Here is a 24,507-nt window from a genome sequence, read left to right as displayed (position 1 = left end):
AAGATTTAAAGTTATCCACTTGCTCATCAAGTTTGAAGAATAAGTAAAAACCTGTGACAATGACATTTGCTAAGGGGCTCTAAGTGTAGCCATATTATGAATGATCTTGAGTACTATTTAACTAAATTCATGCTTTATTCTATAGGCAATGGGAAGTCACATATTAGTGTGGGGGAGACATTTTTTTCTTGTTTGTTTTAATTGATTTTTACGCAGTGAGTTAACATGATAAAATCCATTTTACGAAGACATTTCTGGAGGCTGATCTGTTTGGGTTGGAAAAAGGTGAGGTTAGAGAGAGTTTAAAGTCTAATTCAAAAATCCAGCAATGAAATAAAGGGGTAAATGCCATTATCTTTGAAAGAGAAAGGGAGACTATAACGTGCTGAATTGTTTTCATGAAAAATTGTTTACAGCTTACCCAAAAAAGGTTGTCTGTTTTTATCATCTGCAAGTTTCGTTTTCAAAGCTGAGATACCATAATCCTCAAAATCCTCTGAGTTGAGATATTGAACCTACATATGGCAATTAAAAGTACAAAAGGTATTGTCCTTCTTGTTGTTTCTGGTGAGTACATGTAAAGGGAAAACTCTGAAGGTCTATTATCCTTTGGGTTGAGATTCATTATCATGAAGTAATAAAATTATATTTTTGGTATGGGAAGTTAATTATATTCTGATTACATGTAGTTTTAGGTACAGAGAGACTGAGTCATTTTAAAAAGGAACTTGAGAGAAATGTGTGTTCATATCCTTTGCCCACTTTTTGATGAGGTTGTTTTTTTCTTGTAAATTTGTTAAGTTCTTTTTAGATTCTGGATATTAGCCCTTTGTCAGATGAATAGATTGCAAAACTTTTTCCCACTCTGTCGGTTACCTGTTCACTCTGATGGTAGTTTATTTTGCTGTGCAGAAGCTCTTTAGTTTAATTAGGTCCCATTTGTCAATTTTGGCTTTTGTTGTCATTGTTTTTGGTGTTTTAGTCATAAAGTCTTTGGCCATGCCTAAGTCCTTAATGGTAGGGCCTTGGTTTTCTTCTAGGGTTTTTATGGTTTTAGGTCTTATGTTTAAGTTTTTAATCCAATAAGACATTTATGTGGCCAATAAACATATGAAAAAAAGCTCATCATCATTGGTCATTAGAGAAATGCAAATGAAAACCACAACGAGATACCCTCTCACACCAGTTAGAACGGTGATCATGAGAAAGTCAGGAAACAACAAATGCTGCAGAGGATGTGGAGAAATAGGAACAATTTTACACTGTTGATGGGAGTGTAAATTAGTTCAACTATTGTGAAAGACAGTGTAGAGATTCCTTAAGGATCTAGAACCAGAAATAAAATTTGACCAAGCAATCTCATTACTGGGTATATCCCCAAAGGATTATAGATCATTCTACTGTAAAGATACATGCACAAGTATGTTTATTTCAGCACTGTTCACAATAGCAAAGTCTTGGAACCAACTTGAGTGCCCATCAATGATAGACTGGATAAAGAAAATGTGACACATATACACCATGGAATACTATGCAACCACAAAAAGGATGAGTTCATGTCCTTTGCAGGAACATGGATGAAGCTGGAAACTATCATTCTCAGCAAATTATCACAAGGACAGAAAATAAAAAACCACGTGTTCTCACTCATAAGCGGAAGTTGAACAATGAGAACACATGGACACAGGGAGGGGAACATCACACACTGGGGCCTGTTGTGGGGTGGCATCTATGGGAGGGATAGCATTGAGAGAAATACCTAATGTAGATGACGAATTTATGGGTGCAGCAAACCACTATGGCATGTGTATACCTATCTAACAAACCTGGACAGTCTGTACATGTATTCCCAGAAGTTACAGTATGATAAAAAATAAAATAAAAAAAGGAACTTTTATGCATTTTTCTTTCAGTTTTATAATTTAATTTAGTAATAGAGTCATGAAATAATCTTTGGAACTCTAACTCCAAATATTTGAGTATTAAAACATAACTTCTAACAAAAGTAGGCAAGTTTCAACTTCTTGTCAGCGATGTGGGAGAAGAAAAATTATGCCGCCTTGACAAGACCTGGAAGTCAGAGAGGGATACTTATAAAAATCATATAGATTACAAATCTTTCACTGGAGGAAGAGAGTCGTACTGATGACATGTTTGGACAAGTATTGTATGTAATGATCACTGTAGAGTGCTGTTCATAAATCTCTTTAGATTCCAACATAGAGGAAGCATTGACTTCTTAGAAACATAGGCATATTACTGCAGGATATTTACAATGTAATTGTCACTTAATGTCTGCCAGATTCAGTATAAACATTGCTGCTTGAGCTACCTCAGAGTTCCTGTACTGTACCTACTCTAATCATCTCAGTATTTCCCATTTCAGCTTACCTCAAAACTGCTACCTTTGATGCATCCCCCCTCACTTACAGAATGTTTACTTCTGCTTTTTTGTCCTCATGACTTGACCTCAAAAAACTTTATTCATCACTCAAGCCTGAGTTCCTCTTTCATGAAGAAATCGATGATTGCCCTAATTAGTCATGAGTGATATCGTCTTCTCTCCTGGATAATACATCTCACTGATTCATCAGGCCCAAATGTGTACCAACCATTTACTTAGGGATCTTGGTAGAATATTGCAAAAGTATATTATGAGAAACATTTTTTGGTTTTGTCACAAACTGTCTTGTTACCTGAGACTGCAACCTGTGAGGTGCTGTCAAAATCTAAAATATTATATAATTAAATAATAAAATGGGAGAAAGAAAATATGAATCTTTGCAAGATCCCAAATTTGCAGCAAGGGAGACTTTGCCTCAATTATAACAGCAATAACTTTATGACTTTGAGGATGTTATGTAGCTCTGTTGACCTTGTTGTCCTCATATGTAAAAAAGACAAAAATATCTGAGTATTGTTATGAGGATTAAATCTCATGAAATATATATCAAATCAATTATAGCATCTGATACATAACAGATACCTGATAAGTTATAGTGTACTAATTCATAAATTAACATTTATTTATTTTCAATTTTCATACTCCAGCTACACATGCAATACCTGGAAATAATAACTTTGATCACTTGAGCATGTTATCCCAGTGGGTAATACACAATATATGTATTTTATGTATATATTAGTTTATACACCCACACACACAGTCTGTCAGGCAATTATAAATTATAAATTGCCTGACAGTATGTGTGGGTGTATAAACTAATATATACATAAAATAGAAAATAAATATTCTGAAAAAAATTAACAAAGGAAAATAAAAAGTGACAGGGTATACATGTCTATATGTCAATCTCTAAAATCTAAAAGAATATCTAATATCTAAAATCTAAAATTGCATACCTATGCAAACATCCAAATGGGAATCTACTCATTTAGGGATTGAGTTGCATGAGGACTAAAGTGATTAGATAATAAAACATTAAGGGAAGAGCATTAAGAAACACAGAATTTTAAGAAATGAAAAGCCAGCAGTATATGTAGCAAAAATAACTTAAGGAGAAAGACAAATGAGGAAAAGATTAACTTATCCTTTCACCTAAATTTATCTATATGTTATGTTCACAAAATTATTTAAATATTACCCATCCCACAGAAGTGTATTTGTTTATAAATTATCCAGTGTCCACCTTCAAAAAATGTGGAGCCAGTAAATAGACTACAGTTTAATAATCAAAGCAAAGGCAAAGCAAAAATAAGATACTTATTATCTTTCTAGGTTCAACTGACAAACCAAGTCCATCTAGATAATCTCCATTTCTATTAAAATGCCAACCAACTACCTGATCATAGAAGTTATATACCATCATATTCATAGGATCTGCCTGTGAGAACCTTTGAAGAGGAGGGTGTTATATAAGGTTTGCACACCAGTGGATTAGAAACACGGGGACTATCTTAGAATCCTGCCTGTCAAAATATCCCAGTTAAGTCCATCACTAACATTTAAAATTTTTAGAATATGTGTTGTAAAATAATTGTTTTTCCATAGATTAAATAATTTAAAGATCATATGTTTCAGATATGTAAGTTCATGTATAAGTTTGATAATGGCATTGTGAGTGACTATGAATGGTATTTGTGTATATGTATGTGTGTGTGTGTGTGTGTTACTGAAGACTAAAGTTATAAATTGCCTGATAAAATAAAAAAGAATAAACTTTCCTACTGCCCTTCAAACTTTTCTATTTCCCTTCAAACTTTCCTATTGCCCTTCAGTTCACATCATGGAAAGTTTCCCTTCTTTTGAATCACCTTTAGCTGTGACTTTGAAGTTTTTTCTTGTGGCAGGGTCCAAAAATTCCACTGATGAAAAACAGAGACCTATTCATGTAAACTGACACCAAACCTTTCAGGTAAAGCAGACATGTATATCTTACACTTTCAGCACAATTAACAATGGCCATGTCATGCAATTTTATAAGTTATGAACCTACTGAGGTATGATCAATGTGTTTTATGAAACATACCTCTTTTGTATTCTTAACACAGTTATATCCTTAAGTGTGATATCACTTAACACAGGTATAATCTATAGTAAATATGTAAACAGCAATTAAGTTGAAACAGAATTATCATCCTTAATTTATTTCATATATATTTGTATGTCTATTTTACATGTTAAATCACACATGATGGAAAAGCATATAAAGTTAAAAGCAATGGAAAGAAAAAAATGTAACTGGTTTTAGGCACCTGAAATAATTAAACAAATGATTCTTATGCATCTAAAATATGTCACACAAATACACTTACATATCGAATTTATGTTTAAAATGTATAGAAATTGTCTGTGATGGATATTAATATCCCTATTTTCAGCTGATGAAATTAAAGTCCAAGGAGGTTGCAGAACTTCCCCTGATAGATAATTAGTAGGTGAAAGAACTGGGGCTTGAACATAGATATGCCCAACCTCAAAGCCTGTGCTCTCCTCTTACAGAGGTTGCCACTGGACGTGACCTGCAGGCACCTTCCAACATTATACTTAAATCTCTCTGATACTCTCTTTTATATGTTCTTGTTTATGTATGTATTTATGCTTTCTCCACTAGAATATAACCTCCACTGACATCAAAGTCCTTGACTGTTTTTGTTGTTCTATTTTCTGTCAGTGCCTGGCTCATAATAGAAACTCAGTAAATGTTTGTGGAATGAATGATTAAAGTATAGAACCATTTTTGAAGCTCAATTTGACTGTCAGTGTTGAGGCAATTTAAGGATAGCAAAGGTAATTTATTAGATTGTCTAGGTTTCATTTGTGTGGCCATAAAGGGAAAAACAAAATTACATTTGCAGAAGCAAAAGTTATTGCAATTGTTGTCTATAAAATTATATTTACTCTTTAGATAACATTGGCTACTCTCTTTAGATCTTAGCTGTAGTTGCAGTAAATGCCTGTTTTCTCTCAATGACCCCACCTCTTACCGTGTAATGTAGTGTAGATTTTTTAAATGAAGAGGTTTTCTTTTAAGAATTAAATTCTGTTGTTTCCAAGGGAGCTTCCCTAGAAGTAAGTCCATTGATTTAATTCTATATTCAGTGATTCCCATTATAACTCCAAACTCATGTTTTATTGGATAAATCTTTAAATATATAAACACAATTTGGTGTCATCTTGAAACCTGTATTTTCTCAAACGTTTTTTCTTTCCAAAGCAAAACAGTATCGAGAATTTGTTGCAGAATCAGGAGGATCAGAGAGACCTTGGGATACGGCAGGATCTTGATTGAGTGCACTCAGACCCAGCAGATTTAACATACAAACACTAGGCCCAGAACAAAGACAGCACTTGACTTTTATACACACTTTAAAAAGGAGGTGGGCTAATTTGAAGCAAGCTTACAGTTACAGTTGAGCAAAAACAAGGATACAGACGCAGAACAATTAATTCAATTGTGACAAGTTCATAACTTAGGATTACACATGACCATTGCCAAGCAAACCAGATGTCTGTTACCTAGGTTTTGCTTTAAAAAGCCTTGCACTGGTTTATCTTATAACCTTCACATGGTGCTTAGACAGCTGTATTTCAGGCCTGCTCAGGCTTCTTGTGACATTCTCTGTACTTTTTACATAAAACAAAATACTTGAAGTTACTAGTTACAGAGAACAAGAATCTATAAACTCATATTATAAAACAAAGGAAAATTTGTTTTTCTTCTCGCTATGTTGAGAGAGTGCTGGGAGAGTCTCCAGAGCACATTCCTTTGTGTCCTGGCTTCTTAGATAGTATTATCAAGATGTTCCCCGGGTCTAGACTATGCCCATTGCTGTGTCTCAAACAAATTAGCCTAATACAGCAAAGCTTATTTCTCTTTTTAATATTGTTTTTTTTTCTTTCTTTAATTTCCCGTATAATTTTTTTGTTATATTTTACCTTTATTGTTAAAGAGAAGCATTAGTAAGAAATGTTTTGCAGTACTTCTACTCAGCACTTTCTTCATTTCCTTTCCTTCTCTTCTCTCTACCCTTCCTCTTATTTTTCTATGTTTGGTAATTGCATCACTGTTGATTCTGTGATATAAAATAATGTCAGTGTCAACTGATCATAAATATTGTCTTGTAATCATTAATGATAGTGATAACAATAATCAAATGAGGAGAAAAAAAAGGAGTGATTACTATTTGTTAATCTATGCTGAATACTTGTTTATGTTTTCTAATTTTACACTTAAATCAACTCCATAAAGGAATAGACCCATTTTACAGCCAAAGAACCTGAAGCCCAGAGAAAAATAACTTGGTCATCAATGGATAAGTATCAGAGCTAAAACATAAACCAAAGTCTATTTCACTCTAAAGCACTTTTAATGAATAGTCAAAACTATTTTTATACTACAGTGTTGGTAATGGGCCAAATTTGTCCTGCCTTCCTTCACAACAGTTCTCTGGAATTTTTGATATTCCAGATCCTGTTTTCAACAGAGTAAGGGAACTCTATGAGAAACCCACCCTTTGTGTCTCACCAAATTGAGCTCTATTTCAGCAAAGGCTTTAAATCTAGTAAAAGGCTTTATTAAAGCACAAAACCTATGCAGTATAGTAATGTGGCCTTATCTCTGGTGTCTCTCTGAGACTCATTAACAATTTTATGAACCATCTTATGAAATTTCCACAATGCCTGTGAAGCACAGAAAGAGTAAATTTAAAGATACTATTCCGTATAAGATGAAAGTATCAGAAAAAGCTACAGCTATCTTCTAGCCACAAAATATTTTCTTTCATGTTGAAATGTAGTAAGTTTTCATTGTTCAGATGATCAAAGGCTTATCTCAAATAGTTGGTTGTGCTAACATTAATGAAATATATTCCATAGCAAATCCTATAGTGTCTTCCTCATGACAATGACATCAAGTGAAGCTTTACACATAAAGAGTTTTAGGTCAAAGATATTTAAGAAATATGTACATTATATCTCCTTCTTAGAGATTTCTAACATATTGTGCATTATGAAGTGAATATCAAATTTCATAGGTACATTTGAATTGCTAGCATGCCAATTAAAAATGCAAACCCCATATTTGTAGGACAGAATGATCACCGTGGAGTGGTTTTTTAGCAGTCGCCACCTGTGATTATGTGATCAGATCATTCAAGATCAAGACTTTAAGATATTGTATGTTGAGGTTTCTGAGAAGAACTACAAGAAGTACAACTGTTTAATGTTGAAATCAATTTTCCCTAAACTTAAATGACATGAACTCCACTCTTACCAAGTGCATTTTGGGAAATCCTACACTATTCAAATGACTTTCTCTAGGAACCACATTTTTTGAGCTTGACTTTTTACAATTAGTTAATTTTTCAAAGGGTAAATGCAAGAATAATAAAAACAACAGCCAGTTAGTTTATTACAGCAAAACAGAGTAATTATAATATTCCCAGAGAAATGTGAGGTTCCAATTATAAATTATACCATACCACAAGAAAAAATAAAAATATTTTTCCTTAGGTGGTGTAGAAGACTCCTCTATGTATATAAAGGAATATATAGTATTTAGAATACTTAAAAAGTATTTAGAATTAGGTAGTTAAAAAGTATTTAGAATAAGCTAGTTAAGAATTCAGCTATTCTTAGTCTTATAGTCACAATCTCACTTTTTCTGTATACTGTAGGCTTATTTAGAAGAACCAATTGTAGAGACGGGGTTTCACCGTGTTAGCCAGGAGGCTCTCGATCTCCTGACCTCGTGATCCACCCGCCTCGGCCTCCCAAAGTGCTGGGATTACAGGCTTGAGCCACCGCGCCCGGCGAGACTCCATCTCAAAAAAAACAAAAACGAAAAAAAACAAAACAAAAAAGAAGAACCAATTGTATATAAAATGTGCCTAAATGTGGCCAAAGAAAGCAGGCATTTATGAAAATTGCTGCAGCACACCAACATGGCACATTTATACATATGTAACAAACCTGCATATTGTGCACATGTACCCTAGAACATAAAGTATAATAAAAAAAAAAAAGAAAATTCTAAAGTATTGAACTATTTCATGGCCAATATTTTAAAATTATTTATTATTTATTTAGAGATTACATATTGACCACTTTTTGGTAGGCATCTAGCTGTGATCTAGTGGAGATAAATGTTGTCTCTGTCTTAAAGCTATTCACAATATTTTGGGGAGGCAGGCATGATTACATATATAAAATCAACGGTAAGTGCTAAAGTTGTTATAAGCATTACCTTTAGAGCCCAGAAGGGTGACTGAGTCTGTCTAGTAGTAGAAAAGATGAAATATGGCAGAAATGAGTAGTTGGTTTTCAGGAGCCTGCAGTGAAGGAAGTGGGGTAGCACACACATGGGCAGAGAAATGTACAGATACATGGTTTGTGTTCAGTTAACAGCAACATAATATGAGAAGAGAGGGAGCATGTAAAATAACCTTTAAAATCTGAATTAGAGTAGGTTTAATCTCCTGTAGGCCTTTTTATCTTCTACTCAGAATTTTTAGAGTTTAAAGTCAATTTAGCTCTCTATCCCCTGGTTCATTGCTTGGAAAGAAACTTATTTTTTTGATATCAGTGGGCCAGTGGTCTTGAATTTTATATATAATTATATATATATTCTTTTTTGATACAGGATCTCACTCTGTAGCCCAGGTTGGAGTGCAGTGGCATGATCACAGCTCATTGCAGCCCCAACCTCCCAGGCACAGGTGATCTTCCCCCTTCAGCCTCCCAGGTAGCTGGGACCACAGGCATGTGCCACCACACCCAGCTGCTTTTGTTTTTGTTTTTGGAAAGAAGATATTTCACCATGTTGCCCAGGCTGGTCTCAAACTCCTGGGCTTAAGCAGTCTACCCACCCCAGCCTTGCAAAGTGCTGTGATTACAAGTGTGAGCCATGTCACCTGGCCTAGTGTTCACAAATTATTAAACTGTTAGGCTCTGTCTTGCACATGGAAAAGATTATGAGAAATCTAACACACACACACACATATGCAGATTCTTACACTACGTATGTTGCTGTTAACTTAAAAGTATGTATATAATAAAGAAGAAGACAGGAAGAGAGGAAGGAGGAAAATTAGTAAGTAAAAAAAAAAAAGAAAGGGAGGAGGGAAGAGAGGAGGGAGGGAGGGAGGGAGGGAGGGAGGACTGAATATTTTAACCCTGGTTAAAATGGAAGTGAAGCCCAAGTGGATCTTTTTTTTTTTTTTCATTGCTAACACTTCATCTTCCTTTAAACTGGTGAAGCTAATAAGTAAGATCAGATATTCTGGTCAGTAAAATTCCTGGGATCTTAGTTCCAGAAATATTATCTTTCAAGAAAGATGATTTTATGCAAGATAGATTGGTGGTCATATTAGTTACATTACCTCCTAGCTTGCAATATTGATGTTCCTGCAGGCACTCAAATAATTGACATGTATGAATCACAGAGTCTGGATGCATTGCAGATATAGTAGTTTTATAATCTTTTACTTCTTTTTAAATGTTTTCCAGGGAAATAATTTTCCATTGGAATTGTACTTCTTTGTAGTAGCTGACTGCCATAAGCACCACTGTGATCCCCACACCAGCCAGAAATGTTTGATCTCTCCTTGAAATCCCACTGCTGTGGTGATGATTTTTGTCCATAGCTTTTGCCTTTTCAGTATGGATCAAAGTGATAGAATCTTCTCAATAGGAAGAATTCAAGAGAGTGTTTTTACCACCCCCCCATTTCTTTATTTAACTTCACTGATGTATTTTCAATTGCTGTTTTTGTAGGAAGGCAGAACCTGTTCAATGGCGCACAAAGAAAGTCCTCCAAGTAATGCCACTGCAGAAACTAAGCCTATCCCACAGGTATATGTTTGTTTTATTTTGATTATGTCAAAAAGCACTTCTTGAATCCATTGTATTTAACATTCTTCTCTCTTGCTCTTGCTATAGCTAATACTATATAGCTAATACTATATACTATAGAGTGTTTTCGCCTGGTGCCCCTGGGCTTTTCCAAGGCTGCTCTGCTTTCTTCTAAGCTTTTGGCTTGACTATGTGAGGCCCTCAGAAGGTCAAGGGAGAAGGGAGTTCTCCCTCATTTGCACCCTCCCTCTCACAGACCAGGAAATAAAACAAAAATAAACAGGGATGATCGAACAGGCATATATTTCTTTTTGGACAAAGTAGATTAAAGAGGATTTGAGGAAGCAGACGAGGTGAAAAGAAGTACATATTGCTTACAAAAGCAAACAAAATAAACACAAGTCAAGAGTTTAATTCTGAATTTTTAGTTGTAATTTATTATACTTAACCAAAAATATTGTATCATTGACATTCTTAATATTTATTTAACTTAATACTAAAACGTTGAGTTAGATTTAGCTTATTCTCAAACTTTGAATTAGATTAAAACAGCATTGAATGGTTTGGGCAAAGTTTTCTCAAAATAGTTTTTGAAACATTTTGTTCTTTTTAGACAAAATATTGTTTTGTAGTTTTATGAAATATAATTAACATCTTTACATTTGTTTCATTTCTGTCCAGTGTTCATTTTCTCTAAGATATTTGTTGAGATCTATGAATTTTCATTCTTATTCTGTTACATTTTTCAATTTTTACCTTAACATGTATTTTTTTTGATTCTTTTAATTGTCTTTTCTGTATTGTTTAACAGAAATTGCAAATGCCTCCTTGTTCTGAATGTGAGGTGAAAAAAGCCCCAGAAAAACCATTGACCAGCTTTGAAGGGATGGCAGCTAGAGAAGAAAAAATACTGTAAATACTAAGAAACTGTGTTAAAAACGTCCATTTGCTATTGTCTTCATACTCTTTTTAGACCACAAGCTTGATGGAAATACTAAGTTTCTAAAGCATGCAACTTTTTCACAATTTTATGTAACTTTATAAAGTAGTCTACAAATTTTCAAAGATTCCAGACAAATTATGATCCTTAAGCAATAACCTAATTGAAATGAATATCCACAGTCATAAAAATGTTGTCATCAGTAAATTGCCCCATATAAATTGGTCTGGTTTAACTCAAATGCTATCTAACATGTAATTCTCCTGTTTCATTTGGATATCTAGTACTTCTATGATGTAGTTGTCAAAATCAACTGGAGGATAATAAAATATTGTGGGTTCTCAGCATTCTTAGAATCCAAATTAAAATCATATCTATAAGGGTTTAGTCCACATGAACCAACTGAAGTCACTTTCCTCAAGGTTGGAATTTGTGCCTACCTAAATAGGTTGTTTTTTGATGGTGTTTATTGCTATTAGTATTATTTTGAACTACTAACAATCATTTTGTCTAAACAATGCTAAGACAATTCTGTCAAGAATTTTGTCAGCTCACATAATTCATTAAGTATGTTTGGCATCATATAGACAAAATATTTGGATGAATGACTAAATTTCTGACACGATTAAATATTCTGGCATTCTATAGACACATCTCTTATGTATGTCTACTGCAATTACTCCAAGTTAATAACCAAGTTGTCTGAAATACTTGGCAGGATTTTTGGTATGAAGTTGAGTAGTGGAATAGGGAATGAAGAGTGAGTTCTAAAATACAAATATGAAAGCAGGTAATATCTATTACAAAGCAGGGGTTTGATGAAAGTACAATAGCCATGTTGATTCAATAAACCCAGATGCATATTTTTTGAAAACAAATGTGCTATTGAAATGAATTTGGCAGTGTTACTCCTTAAGAGTTCTGATTTTCTATAGGAATATCACTAATCAAATAAATGCACTCATGAATAATTGGAACATAGCTCACAAGCAAGTGGAATTGACCCTTGAATAATTATCTGGTTAATAGATTTCATAGGACGTTCAAAGTTGCAGACTCAGTTAATAACTACAGTTGAAGTTGTCTGAACTGAAAAGTCATTTCTTTTGTTTAGAACCTTTTTGCAACTGTAGAAAGCATATTAAACCATTGGTTTTACAGGATGGATCTGTCAAACCACAATATATACATTTGGATCAGTGTATCCTAGAAGATAATTAATAAAAATATATTAAGGTAAATGTGTAATCAATAGATGAACTCATTCTGAGATTTAATGGCATACCTCTGATCAAAATGGCATATTTAAATAAATTTAAAGATTTGGAGAGCTTGAAAATATCATTAGCTGTAAAAGTAATATTATAATATATTTATGTAGCAATTCTATTTTCAGAATAGTTCAGTTTCATTTATTAGCACAGAGAGATGCCAACCACAATGGTTCAACTTAATGATTTTTTGATGATTCCGTGAAAACTTCATAATGTCTACATATTTTGAATTTTGAATTTTGTTTTTTTTTTTTTTTTTGGAGGGCTAGTGATACATGGTCCACGAGATATTCAACATTTTATTATAAAATAAGGTTTGTGTTAGACAATTTGCCCAACTGTAGGATGAAGTATATGTTCTGAGCACATTTAAGCAGGTTTAAGTTAGAGTGGGCTATGATTTTCCATAGGTTAGGTATCTTAAATGCATTTTAGACTTACGATGTTTTCAACTTGGGATTTGTTTATCTGTATGTAACCCTATTGTAAATCAAGGGACATTTACATTTTTCATAAAACCAGCTACCCAAGAAAAAAAGATAATTAGCTTTATGGATGATCTATAGAGCTTTCAGATGAATTGACCAGGATAAAATAAAAGATCAAGGTCTGAAGTTTCTGCTGACTCCTTCATATTTCTAAAAATAATTATAGAAGCTAGAATACTGCTAGTCTCCCAAGTCCTGTTCCTTGTAATTTTCCCACTGTGCTCAGTGGCCCTAACCATCTCCATAGTTTCATGACAGGGAAGCTGATCATTTATTTTTAATTTATGTTCAGTCTCCCACCTCCACCCTGGGGCCCACCTTCCCTTGTAGGCCCTATGGAAGGTTATTCACCATGTCATCTAGCACAGCATGTTTTGAAGCATCTTTGGAATGAAAAAAAAGGAGAATCAGGCTGTTATTTTCTGAAATTGTTATGAGAGATAACATGTTGAATGGTAAGAACTCAGGTTGATATTAATCATGTTTTTATCAATCTTCATTTTAAAGTTGTTTATTTTCTCTATGTTCTAAATTTCTTTTATTCCTGGCTTGATCAAGTGGGCTTTGGATTCATATGATTTTTTTTTTTTTTTTTTAAATGAAGTCTCACTCTTGTTACCCAGGCTGGACTGCAGTGGTGTGATCTCGGCTCACTGCAACCTCTGCCTCCCGGGTTCAAGTGATTCTCCTGCCTCAGCTTCCTGAGTAACTAGGATTACAGGTACCTGCCACCATGCCCGGCTAATTTTTATGTTTTTAGTAGAGATGGGGTTTCACCATGTTCGCCAGGCTAGTCTTGAACTCCTGACCTCAGGCGATCAACCTGCCTCAACCGCCTCCCAAAGTGCTGGGATTATAGGTGTGAGCCACTGCACCCGGACAATGTATTTTTTCCCTTTGAATATATATAGCATTATACATCCAGCAAAGTTTACTATGTTATATTAATTGCATCATTTCTTTTAAAAAACAAAAAGAAACTTGTAGCAGGAGACCTTTAAAAATATTTTTAGGAGTTCCTTTTAATAGCTAAGTTTGAGATTCTTTTTTAGTATATTCTATGACTGTACCTTAATGAATACATTTTATTTATCTCAGTTTCTAATTGCTTTAAAATATAATCAGACAAGTTAAAAATGTTTCTCTTACATTTGTGAATTTGTGTATGAGAAAGGGGCCATTTCTTACATCTTTTAATTAACAACTAAATAAACAGATGTTGTTTTAAAGGAATTAACACTTAAATCCCAACCATCCTCATATGGAACAAAATATCAACCTAAATGTTGACTATAGAGAGTATAATTCTATTATGTACCTGTAATGATAAGCAGTGAAAGATTACTTACATTTTGAAAAATATGGAATTGATTCTTATTAAGAAAAAAGATATTTTCCAATGGAATAACTTGTTTTAATAGAGATACAATCAGAACCAACAATTGTATTTCTCTATAGTTATTTTAAAATAGTAATCAATGCTATGCATTTGATGTATTTGTTTCCAAATTAGAAATTTCTTTTGGCTTTGTGTTTTCTTTCATGTGCATTAAATATGTAAACTGAACCTGTTCCTAAAATGCATTAAACTTCAATGAGTGCTGTGTCTATCCAATGCCAAAATTCTCAGAAGAAAAGTGAATAATATAGTCAATCATCTGGATGTGGTTTTCTGTGTAATCTCAAGTATCTGAATATTGAAAAAACTAGGTTGCTAACTTTTTTCATTCCTTATGCAGATGTTTAGCATCGTAGTGCTGTTTCAGACACAGATCTGTTTCATAAAATATCCTCAATTACAAGTCTAAGACAGCTATATGTAAAGAAAATGTACTATTTTAGATGAGCAATGTGGATAACTGAACTAAAACAATATTTGTGAACTTTGCTATAATGAAATCTTTTATTTTTATAGCTCAGGTATTGTAATTAGCACTAATTGCAGCAGAGGCTGAAATAATTATTGACACCATAGCATACCATAGAGTAGGTTGAACTGGCCAGACCTAGAGAGTGAAGAAAACACATACTGTTTACTTAGGAGACATTTTCTTAGTCATGTGTATAGTCCTAAATTTCCCCAAACTATGTGTTCATTTGGATTGTGTTATATAATATTAACAGTTGAATGATGAAGAATAAAAGATGCTGAAAGATGGCCTATTTTTGTTCAATAAAGATTGTTACAAGAATACAATGTATATTATCTTACATAAACTAATTGAAAAAGCAGATATGAACATTAAAAATGGTACTTGCTTCTGTGTATCAGGATCTAAGAACTTTTCTTAAATAGCATCTTGAAATTTTCTTTAATCTTTCTTTGCCAATGCCCCCAAAATCTTTTATTTTGCATGTGCTTTCTTTAAAAAATATAGAGTTCCATGGTGACAGGGATTTTGTCTTTTTTTAATTTAAATTTTTATTTTTAATTTATGAATTATTATTGTGATATGTAATAGGTACAATGTGATGTATCTCTATCTATGAACACACAAGTAGTGGAATGATTATATCAAGTTAATTAACATATCCATCACCTCACAAATTAATCTCAAGTGCTTAGAGCTAGCTGCCTCATAGAAGATGCTCAAACATTTGTTGAATAAATTAATTTAGAGGCTGAAACAGCAAGGGAACAAGCAGGGGAGCAGCAAGGGAGCATGTATTGGCATGAGAACAGAGAACCATAAGAACCCAAAATAAGCATTTTGTTTTGTTTGTTGTATTATTTTGTTCTTAGACTATCTTTTTTTTTTAACTTTTTTTTTTTTTTTTTTTTTCCCCTGAAAGATTTAGCAATAGGCCTGTGGCTGGGACTTTCTAAGCAGAGTAGATAGGGCACTCCTAGGTAAATTTTGAAATGTAGGTCAATGCAATAGAAATATTTCACGTGGACTTTATGAGTCTTTAATTGACACCCACTTCTGACACACACTTGGAAATGCACAGGTTACTTATTTTAGCATTCGTTTCCTAACCTATTGGGTCTTAAGCAGTTGGCTTAAAACAGAGATTTTCTTCTACTTTCTGAAGAGACCTAGCCCTAGCTCTTTAGTAGAAATAACTCTAGGGCTGCCGAGAGGTAAATGAATATCAAGAGGATAGGACTCTGGATTTTTTTTTTTTTTTTTTTTTTTTTGAGACGGAAGTGGGGCGATGTCGGCTCACCACAAGCTCCGCCTCCCAGGTTCACCCCATTCTCCTGCCTCAGCCTCCCTAGTAGCTGGGACTACAGGTGCCCGCCACCATGCCCATTTTTTGTATTTTTAGTAGAGACGGGGTTTCACCTTGTTAGCCAGGATGGTCTCGATCTCCTGACCTGGTCATCTGCCCATCTCGGCCTTTCGAAGGGCTAGGATTACAGGCGTGAGCCACTGCGCCCAGCCCAGCACTCTGGATTCTATAATCCCTTCATCTTCAGCTAAAATATCATTTTACATAATTTATTTGTTGGGCTTATATAATGTGCATATACTTTTATTGGAGAAAGGGTGTCCAAATCTAAAGTAATTTGAAAGTCACAGATCAAGAGGATCTGTATGATCCCTCCTTCCTATTTGTTAATTTAGTCATCCATTCAATCATTCAATAAATATTCTTTGAGATTCTGATATGTGCCTGGCATTCTACTTGTTACTGAGGATCCAAATGTAAGCAAAAGTAATAGTTATGAATACCAGTATGTTTCAGTTACACCATTCATTCTTTTAGGTGATTTAAAAAAAATGTATTAAATATTCTCAGGATTCTTTGAAATAGACATTACCGTTATCATTATTTCACAGTTGAGGAAATTTAGAGAAGTAGCAATTAAATTACCCCAAATCATACAGCTAGTAAGAGGAAGAGGGGAGATATGGACCTGGAAATGAGTTACCGGAATCCATGCATTTAACGACTTCAACATGCAGGCTGTCCTGCAAAGACTGGGGCCCTGCCTTGACGGAACTTTAAGTTTAAAAAAAGAGAGACAATGATTAATGAAGGAAGCATACAGATAAATGCATTACTGCAACAAATACAAATGTGAGTTCTCTTTATAGGATGCCATAGCATAGAATCAGGAATATCTGAATGTCTTAGCTGTGCACAGGCTTGATGGAGAAAATGATATTAAGCTAATATTAATAAAAATATGATATTTGTATGGATGTTCAAACCTTCAAAAAGGAAATTTTCTGGTATTAGATACTAGCTAACAATATTTGAAAGTGCAAACTTGAATTCGCATAATTAGGTATTTGCTAATTAGTGCTGTGCAAAAACATGAAAGCATCATATGGTAGAATCATTGCTTCTTATTTCCTGCAAGCTATAATATCTAGCTCTATTAGGTATAAATGATCCTGAAATGTAGGATTCTTCCATAAACCTTAATTTCTAGGGCTTAAACTTGTAGTATTCTCTCTCTCTCTCTCCCTCTCTTTGAAAAACCCTGAGTTTAATATTAAAATTATTGATTGAAGTTGTCTGTGGAGTGGTTATAGCATTTGCATCATAAATCAGTGTGGTGTGAATGCATTTCCCTTTTCTCCCTTTCTTAGCACTCTCCCACTCGTAAATTCCTTAATTGTTTTGAGAACACCATTTCCTTTCTTGGCTTGTAGACACAGTAGCATCTTGGGAAAAACATAGAATATATTTGTTCACAGAAAATCCAGGATGATTTGAATGAAGCGGTTGACCTCTATACCTGGTTAACTGTGGAATGAGCGTGCCTTCCTGGGCCACATCTCTATCAAGGATGAGAACAAGAGAAGACACCCTGTAGTAGGTCATTAGTAAAATGTGATGCTGACACTCTGCACATAAGAGCCACTAAGAATGACCAGTCTGGGTGATTTTGATAGATCTTGCTGAAGTAGATGGGTCATAAATAAAAATGAATTATTTACTAGATGTGTTTCCAGTCATTACTCATTGACCATGGAGGAACTTTAATGAATATTAGCTGAATTAATAACTACAAGTTTGAAAAAGTATGAGATAGATGATAAATGTTCTTCAAATCATCAGAACTTGAGATCAGCTAGGTGTGTCCAAAAAGTAAATTAGATTATTAAGTTGACATAATTAATTCTAATACCCTTGAAAGAGAATACGCCTTCTCAAGTTTTATTCTCTTTGAAGGAAAAACAGCCTGTTTGTAAGTATTCGACTTAATATGAGTAAAGGAATAAGAAGGTGGTTGAGGTTTGGGGCAGTATAAACACTGAGATACGCTCACTTTTTCCACAATGAATACATAGACTGGTTTTTGAATGAGGAATTAGGGCAGATCTTTCTCTACAACATTAAAAAACACTCTGTCATTTCCTCTTTCATTATCACTTCATTTAGGAAGTTTGCACCTAAAGGCTTTTTGGTATTTGAGTCTCCAAATACGTTTTAGATATTCCTATGATGCATTTGTTTTACCCATTGACATGGCATCTATTAACTGAAACCTAATAATTTTTCATGTATGCTCCTATGGACAAATATGTGCATTGTTTGTGCTTGTGCATATTCTTGTTTGCATATGCCTGTTGTAGGCATTATTATAGGGATTCCAAACACATTTGTGCTCTCTGGCATTTGTGCACATTCTAATTTGTGGATGGTAAATTTAGCATATGAATAACTTCATAGGTTCACATCTCTCCACATGGATGTACATGCCTTCATGATGTTCATCAGTATTAATTCATCAAAATATACATACGCTATATGTATATTTATGATAGATGTGTCGCATATATTTCATATATATATATATCAGTTGAGTACCTTTTTATACTCTGATTCCATTTACATGTTTCATAGTATTTGAACATAGGAATTCTAAGAGCATAGTAGATAGCTGTGTATTTATAGTTAAGTGAGAGTCCAATGCTGTTGCAGTGAGCACACTGTGCTAATTCATGCTGTGCAAGTGAACACACTAAATTAGCATACCACTTCAGTTATTTGATAGGGTAGCCATCCTCAGTTCTCAAATACAAAGGCTTCGTTCATATACCTCTTTATGTTTTCTCATTCATCTACACTTAGACCTAGACCAGAGAGTTATATTTGGAACTATTTGCTGGATGGACTAAAGCAGGGGATTCCTTTTGGCATGGTTCTGCACGCATGTAATCTCAAATGGATTTTGTAGATGATCTTCATTGTTACCAAAACATTTTTTATTTGAGGAAAATTTTGCAAGTATTTACACTAGATAATATCCACTGTGACTGTACTGAAACAAAAGTATTCTGATAGAGAAAAAAGAATGTAATCATAAGGTCCAGGAAAGAGAGGTATTTATCTTAACTGATAAGAGAATGTTCTAATGACAGGTATTTGCTGCAGAAGTTTCTAGGCACAGCTTACCCTGAAATCAATACACTTTTGAAAGTCAATGTCTGTTTATGAGGAAATACATTGCTAAGGTTTTGTCTTATTGTCTTTATAAAAAATAAAATTATGTTACTTTGCTTTCTGTGTTTTATTTGAAATTTGGGTTAATTACCATAAAATCCATGTTTATAATGTACAGAATAAAACACTAATTAATCCATGGTGGAATTGCTAAGGTTAATGGGCTTTTACTTAAGATGTGATGTGCTTTATATAATTTTATTTTCACAGATAAACAGAAGATAGATGTGTCTGTTTGATTCAAATTATCTGGTTTCTATCAACTTCAACTTTACCAGGTGACCTGGTACATAATTATTTTTTTCCAACACATCATAGGATTTAACATCTCTACTAGTCCATGAAATGTGAATAAACAATGCAAACTCACAAATTATTTTTTCTTTTTCTTTTTTTTTTTTTTTTTTTTTTTTTTGAGACGGAGTCTCGCTCTGCCCCGCCCAGGCTGGAGTGCAGTGGCCGGGTCTCAGCTCACTGCAAGCTCCGCCTCCTGGGTTTACGCCATTCTCCTGCCTCAGCCTCCCAAGCAGCTGGGACTACAGGCGCCCGCCACGTCGCCCGGCTAGTTTTTTTTTTGTATTTTTTAGTAGAGACGGGGTTTCACCATGTTAGCCAGGATGGTCTCGATCTCCTGACCTCGTGATCCGCCCGTCTCGGCCTCCCAAAGTGCTGGGATTACAGGCTTGAGCCACCGCGCCCGGCCAAATTATTTTTTCTAAAGGTTGATGCATGAACCTATGCCAAAGGCTAGAGTGGACATTGTGGTGGTAGACTTTTAAATGAAATACTCAGAAGACTTCCTGAACTTGACTCTCAATTCTGTGTCTTGAAATAGGTTACTTTGCTGCATACATATGTCTCAACCTTGAGGAGTGTACACACAACTATCCACAGAAGTGGTAAAATATGTTTATAAGCAAATGCTTTGGAGGTAGACTGTTATTATTACATTTTTAAATCATCTTTTTATGTTTGTGTTCTCAATTAGCTAATCTCTGTGTGTTTCAGTGCTTCCATCAGTAGATTGGGAATAATAAGATAGCATACCTCAAGATAATAACTATTTCATTTAAATATTAAATGAGATTATATGAAGACACACAGTAAACATTTAATAAATGATAATTATTTATGTTTTAAGGGTATTTACACAGATAGAAATGCATTTGCAAATGCCTAATAAGAAAATTATCATGCATTTGGAATTGGATATGTGTTCAGTCTGTCTGTGTTTGTGTGTGTGTGTGTGTGTGTGTGTGTTGGAGGGTGTCTATATGTAGCGAGCAGGAGATATGATGTGTCTTATTTCTAAAGAAACTATATTAATGTTTATTATCTAAAGTAAATGACTGGATAGTATCTAGTTATCCTTATGTTGAACTCATATTTCTTAAGATTAAAGAGCTAAGATATGATGATCATCTTCTTTGAGTAGTAGCATGAAGTGACTCTCCATCTTATGTACTCAATATTGTCACACTTTTTTTTCTTCTAAAAACATCTAATTTTGTCTCCTGTTGTGAGTTACAAATACTAATTAGGAGAATAGAATTCTGTTTAATTTTTTCCCAATATTTTATAAGAATGTTTCATTTCCTTTACGTTCTGGCATAAATTATTTTCTAAATTTTGTTTTCTTATCTAATCTTAAGTGATAATAAATAACATCTGTGGAAAAATGACAAATTGATTTATCCTTATTTGCAATGATATAATTTTAGTAAGATATAGTATAGGCTATAAAGTGATTAGAAATTGAGTAGATATAGAAATAAAAAAGTTATAAGATTTAATGATATTTTTATTGAATAGAAAATTCCAAATTGTTTTTTTGCTTTCCAAGTTTTAAAAATGCATTGGTCTAGTACTAGTTCTACAGGGACCTTTAAAACACTAATAAAACATTAATCAAAACCAAGCCTCATTTCAGATTTTATGGTGGAAATAATTTTACACACATTCATTACTTTTTGAAATGAGATTTTGATTCTCAACAGGGAAATAGAAGCATCAATTTTCCTTTTCAATCTTTCTTCATCCCTACTTCAAAGCCTCATGGACTTCTTTATGCCTTCCCTCTTTCCTATTTTTTCTTTATTAAAGAAAAATGTGTGAAAAGACTTCTTCCAGATATGCCCGGAAATTCTTTTTGAGAGTAAATGAGATGAGGTCTTTGTGGAACTGAAAGCCCTCAAAAAGTTTGAGATTTATATATCCAATATACTTTTTAAATACAAAGTTTTTACACTTTTGAACTAGCCTAATATTCTGCTCAATTGTCATTCTGTGACACCTTTGCCCCCACAGTCTATTCACCACATGGTGTCCATACTGATTCAAAAAAGAAAAGTTACATCATGACAATCCACTGTTTAAAATTATCAAATGGTTTCTAATCTCATGAGAACTATGCTTAAAAAAATGAAATCCTCATCATGGCCCTACTGTGCTTGGCCTCTCTCTCGGCCTCATTTTCCACCACTCTCCCAATGGTTTATTTTCCTTTAAGTACACTGGCCTCCTTGCTGTACCTTACATTTGCTGAAAAGCTCTTATTTCAAGGTCTTAGTACTTGCACACTGACTGGGATGCTGTTTCTTTAAATATTTATGCAGCTTACCCTTCTCTGTTTTCTACTGAAATGTCACTGCATAAGAAGGATTATTCTTGATTACTCTATTTAAAATGGTACCATTATCCTCATCACTCTGCCCTTACTTTGTTTAAAATTACTTTGTGGCATTATGTCATATATAATGACATGGTAACTTTTAGCAAAATAAAAATTCATTTTTACAGTAGATTGGTTTGCCAGATTAAGAATGCAATCACCCCAATACTTTAGGTGACTTATCCAAAGTACATGATACCAGAACTAGGATACAAATTTGGAAGACAGTGCAGCCTTACTCATCTAGTGTTTAAATGTATACCCTGAACCTTATCTTAGCAAGGTTAGGATAACAAAAATAGAGTTCCTGTACCATGCCCTAGAATCACTAAAACAGATTTTCTCATATTGGATCAAAGGAGTCTACTTTTTTATAAGAATTAAGATGAACCTACACAAACTTAGGTTTAAAAGCACTGAAGAATGCCTGACTTACTGCTTGTATAACTACTATTAACATCTATAGCTGTCCAATTCTTCTCTTATATAAAATCTACCTCATGAGGCAAATTTTCCCTGTTCCAATGTTCTTCATTGTAGTACACAGATATTATGACAGATTTTTCTACCACCTCCCAAATACTGCAGCTTTTCAGCCTGTAGTGAAGCAAAGTTGCTTTTTTCCCCCATTTCTGACTATTTCTTATATAGCAATCAGCATGTCAGACCAGAATCTCTCACTAAATTGGCAAGGTAATGGCTTTGTTTTCCCTCTCCACTGGATATATTAATATAATGAACATGGTAATTGGTGGCTAATAGTACTAATAATTATTCTAACAAGAATTATGTAATTGACTATCATGCAGACTGATGGTAATAGGAACTCTATAATTTTAATTTCCTTTAAAAGTAATGGCAAAAAACACAATTACTTTTTGTACCAAACCTAATAGCCCCTTTTGGAAGCTATTGGTTTCATTATTTTTATGCCATTGTTCCATTTCTTTTGAACTGTAAGTTTATCTCCCTGCCTATCAGGATAAGGTGCTTTCGAGTCTGGTGATAGATTTTCGATGTGACTGGAACCTTCATAGATCTTTTAGTAGAGAAACAAATCTATGGCAATAGTCAGGAAAAGAGGGATAAAGGAGCTAGAAACTATTGGAGCTAGAACTTTGCCTCCACCATCATCCGATAAATGATGTGAAGTGAAAAGTTGGTTATCATCAATGATTTTAAAAGAGGTTATAAAGTAATAATTTTCAACAAGTTTGCTCCTGGGTAGGTCACTAAGGAACCTGAACTTACCCATATCTCGAATATATTATAGTGTTAGCCTCAGGCCCTTACATGCTTTCAAAGATCACAGAGTAAAGTTGGCCTGATTCAGGGAAGCTGCTATTTTGCATCCCTCAACAAGCAGCAAGAATTCAAGCATTTACTTTTATTTATTTTTTCTGAGTAGTCTCTAAGTCAAGATAATAACTTAAATTTTTAATTAGGAGATGGGAACTAAGGGAATGAAATGCAAATCAGAATATTTCACTCTTTGTTCTCAACTTTTCCATTACCTAGTTCTAAACTTCTCACCAAAGTTCGCAATGCCATACATGATCTGGCTTCTGGCTCAACAGCTGCATATCAGGTACAAAGATTTAAAAGTAAAATAACATCAATTCTGCACTATTTCAGAAAAGGGGCAGAACCATTTGCCAAGTCATTTTATGAGGCCATTACAACACTAATTCAAAAACAAGATGAAAACAATACAAAAAAGACAAATATCCCAAATTATTATAACCAAAACCCCTAAAATATGGAAACAAATAAAATGTAACAATATACACAGACAAGAATATACCATGTTCAAATGGAGTTTACCTCAGATATACAGTGACGATTGAATATAAGAAAAGCAGCCAATTTAATATTGTATACTAAAGTCTAAAAAGAAAAAAAATGATTATATCAATTGATACATAAAAGACATTTCACAAAATACAATATTTATGATAAAACTCTCAGCAACTGGGAAGACAAGGAAACGATTATTTTATAGATAAATGTCATCTACAAAATGCTACAACTAACATCACACTTAATAATTAAGAAGTGAATTGTTTATTCTAAATTTGGGAGCAAGAGAAGAATGTCCACATTTACCACTCTAACATTATACTGGAAATCTTCACGAGTCAAACAAAACAAAACAACAACAAAGTTAAGCAGATTAGAAAGAAAGAAATGATAGTAACTCTATATACAGATATTATGAGTGTCTGTGTAGGCAATTCAAACCAAATGAAGGAACAACAAAAAAATCTCCTAGTAATAAGTGAAAATTATAGAAAACAATGTCAACACAGAAAAGTTAATTGTATTTTTGTATATATAAATGGAAATAGAATGTTTAAAACAACATTTCCAATGAAACCAAAATAAATTGGGCAAAAATCTAAGTATGTACA

At 33.7% G+C, this 24,507-nt stretch overlaps 1 protein-coding gene across 2 annotated transcripts in view; it reads left to right on the top strand.

Annotated features, from left to right (window-relative positions):
* LUZP2 (leucine zipper protein 2) overlaps positions 1-15,206 on the top strand; it is a 557,769-nt gene extending 542,563 nt beyond the window's left edge. For both annotated transcript variants that reach the window (XM_033205374.1, XM_033205375.1), the window contains exons 11-12: positions 10,238-10,315; positions 11,127-15,206. In XM_033205374.1, coding sequence (XP_033061265.1) covers positions 10,238-10,315; positions 11,127-11,231 — 183 coding nt within the window. In that variant the 3' untranslated portion in view covers positions 11,232-15,206. The remainder of the gene's footprint in view (positions 1-10,237; positions 10,316-11,126) is intronic.
* Positions 15,207-24,507: the final 9,301 nt, after the last annotated feature.

Source organism: Trachypithecus francoisi, unplaced genomic scaffold, assembly GCF_009764315.1.
Source record: "Trachypithecus francoisi isolate TF-2019V2 unplaced genomic scaffold, Tfra_2.0 Lachesis_group8, whole genome shotgun sequence".
NCBI classification, from domain to species: Eukaryota; Metazoa; Chordata; class Mammalia; order Primates; family Cercopithecidae; genus Trachypithecus; species Trachypithecus francoisi.
Note: the sequence above shows the minus strand (reverse complement) of the source record. Positions and strands in the feature narration are given on the sequence as shown.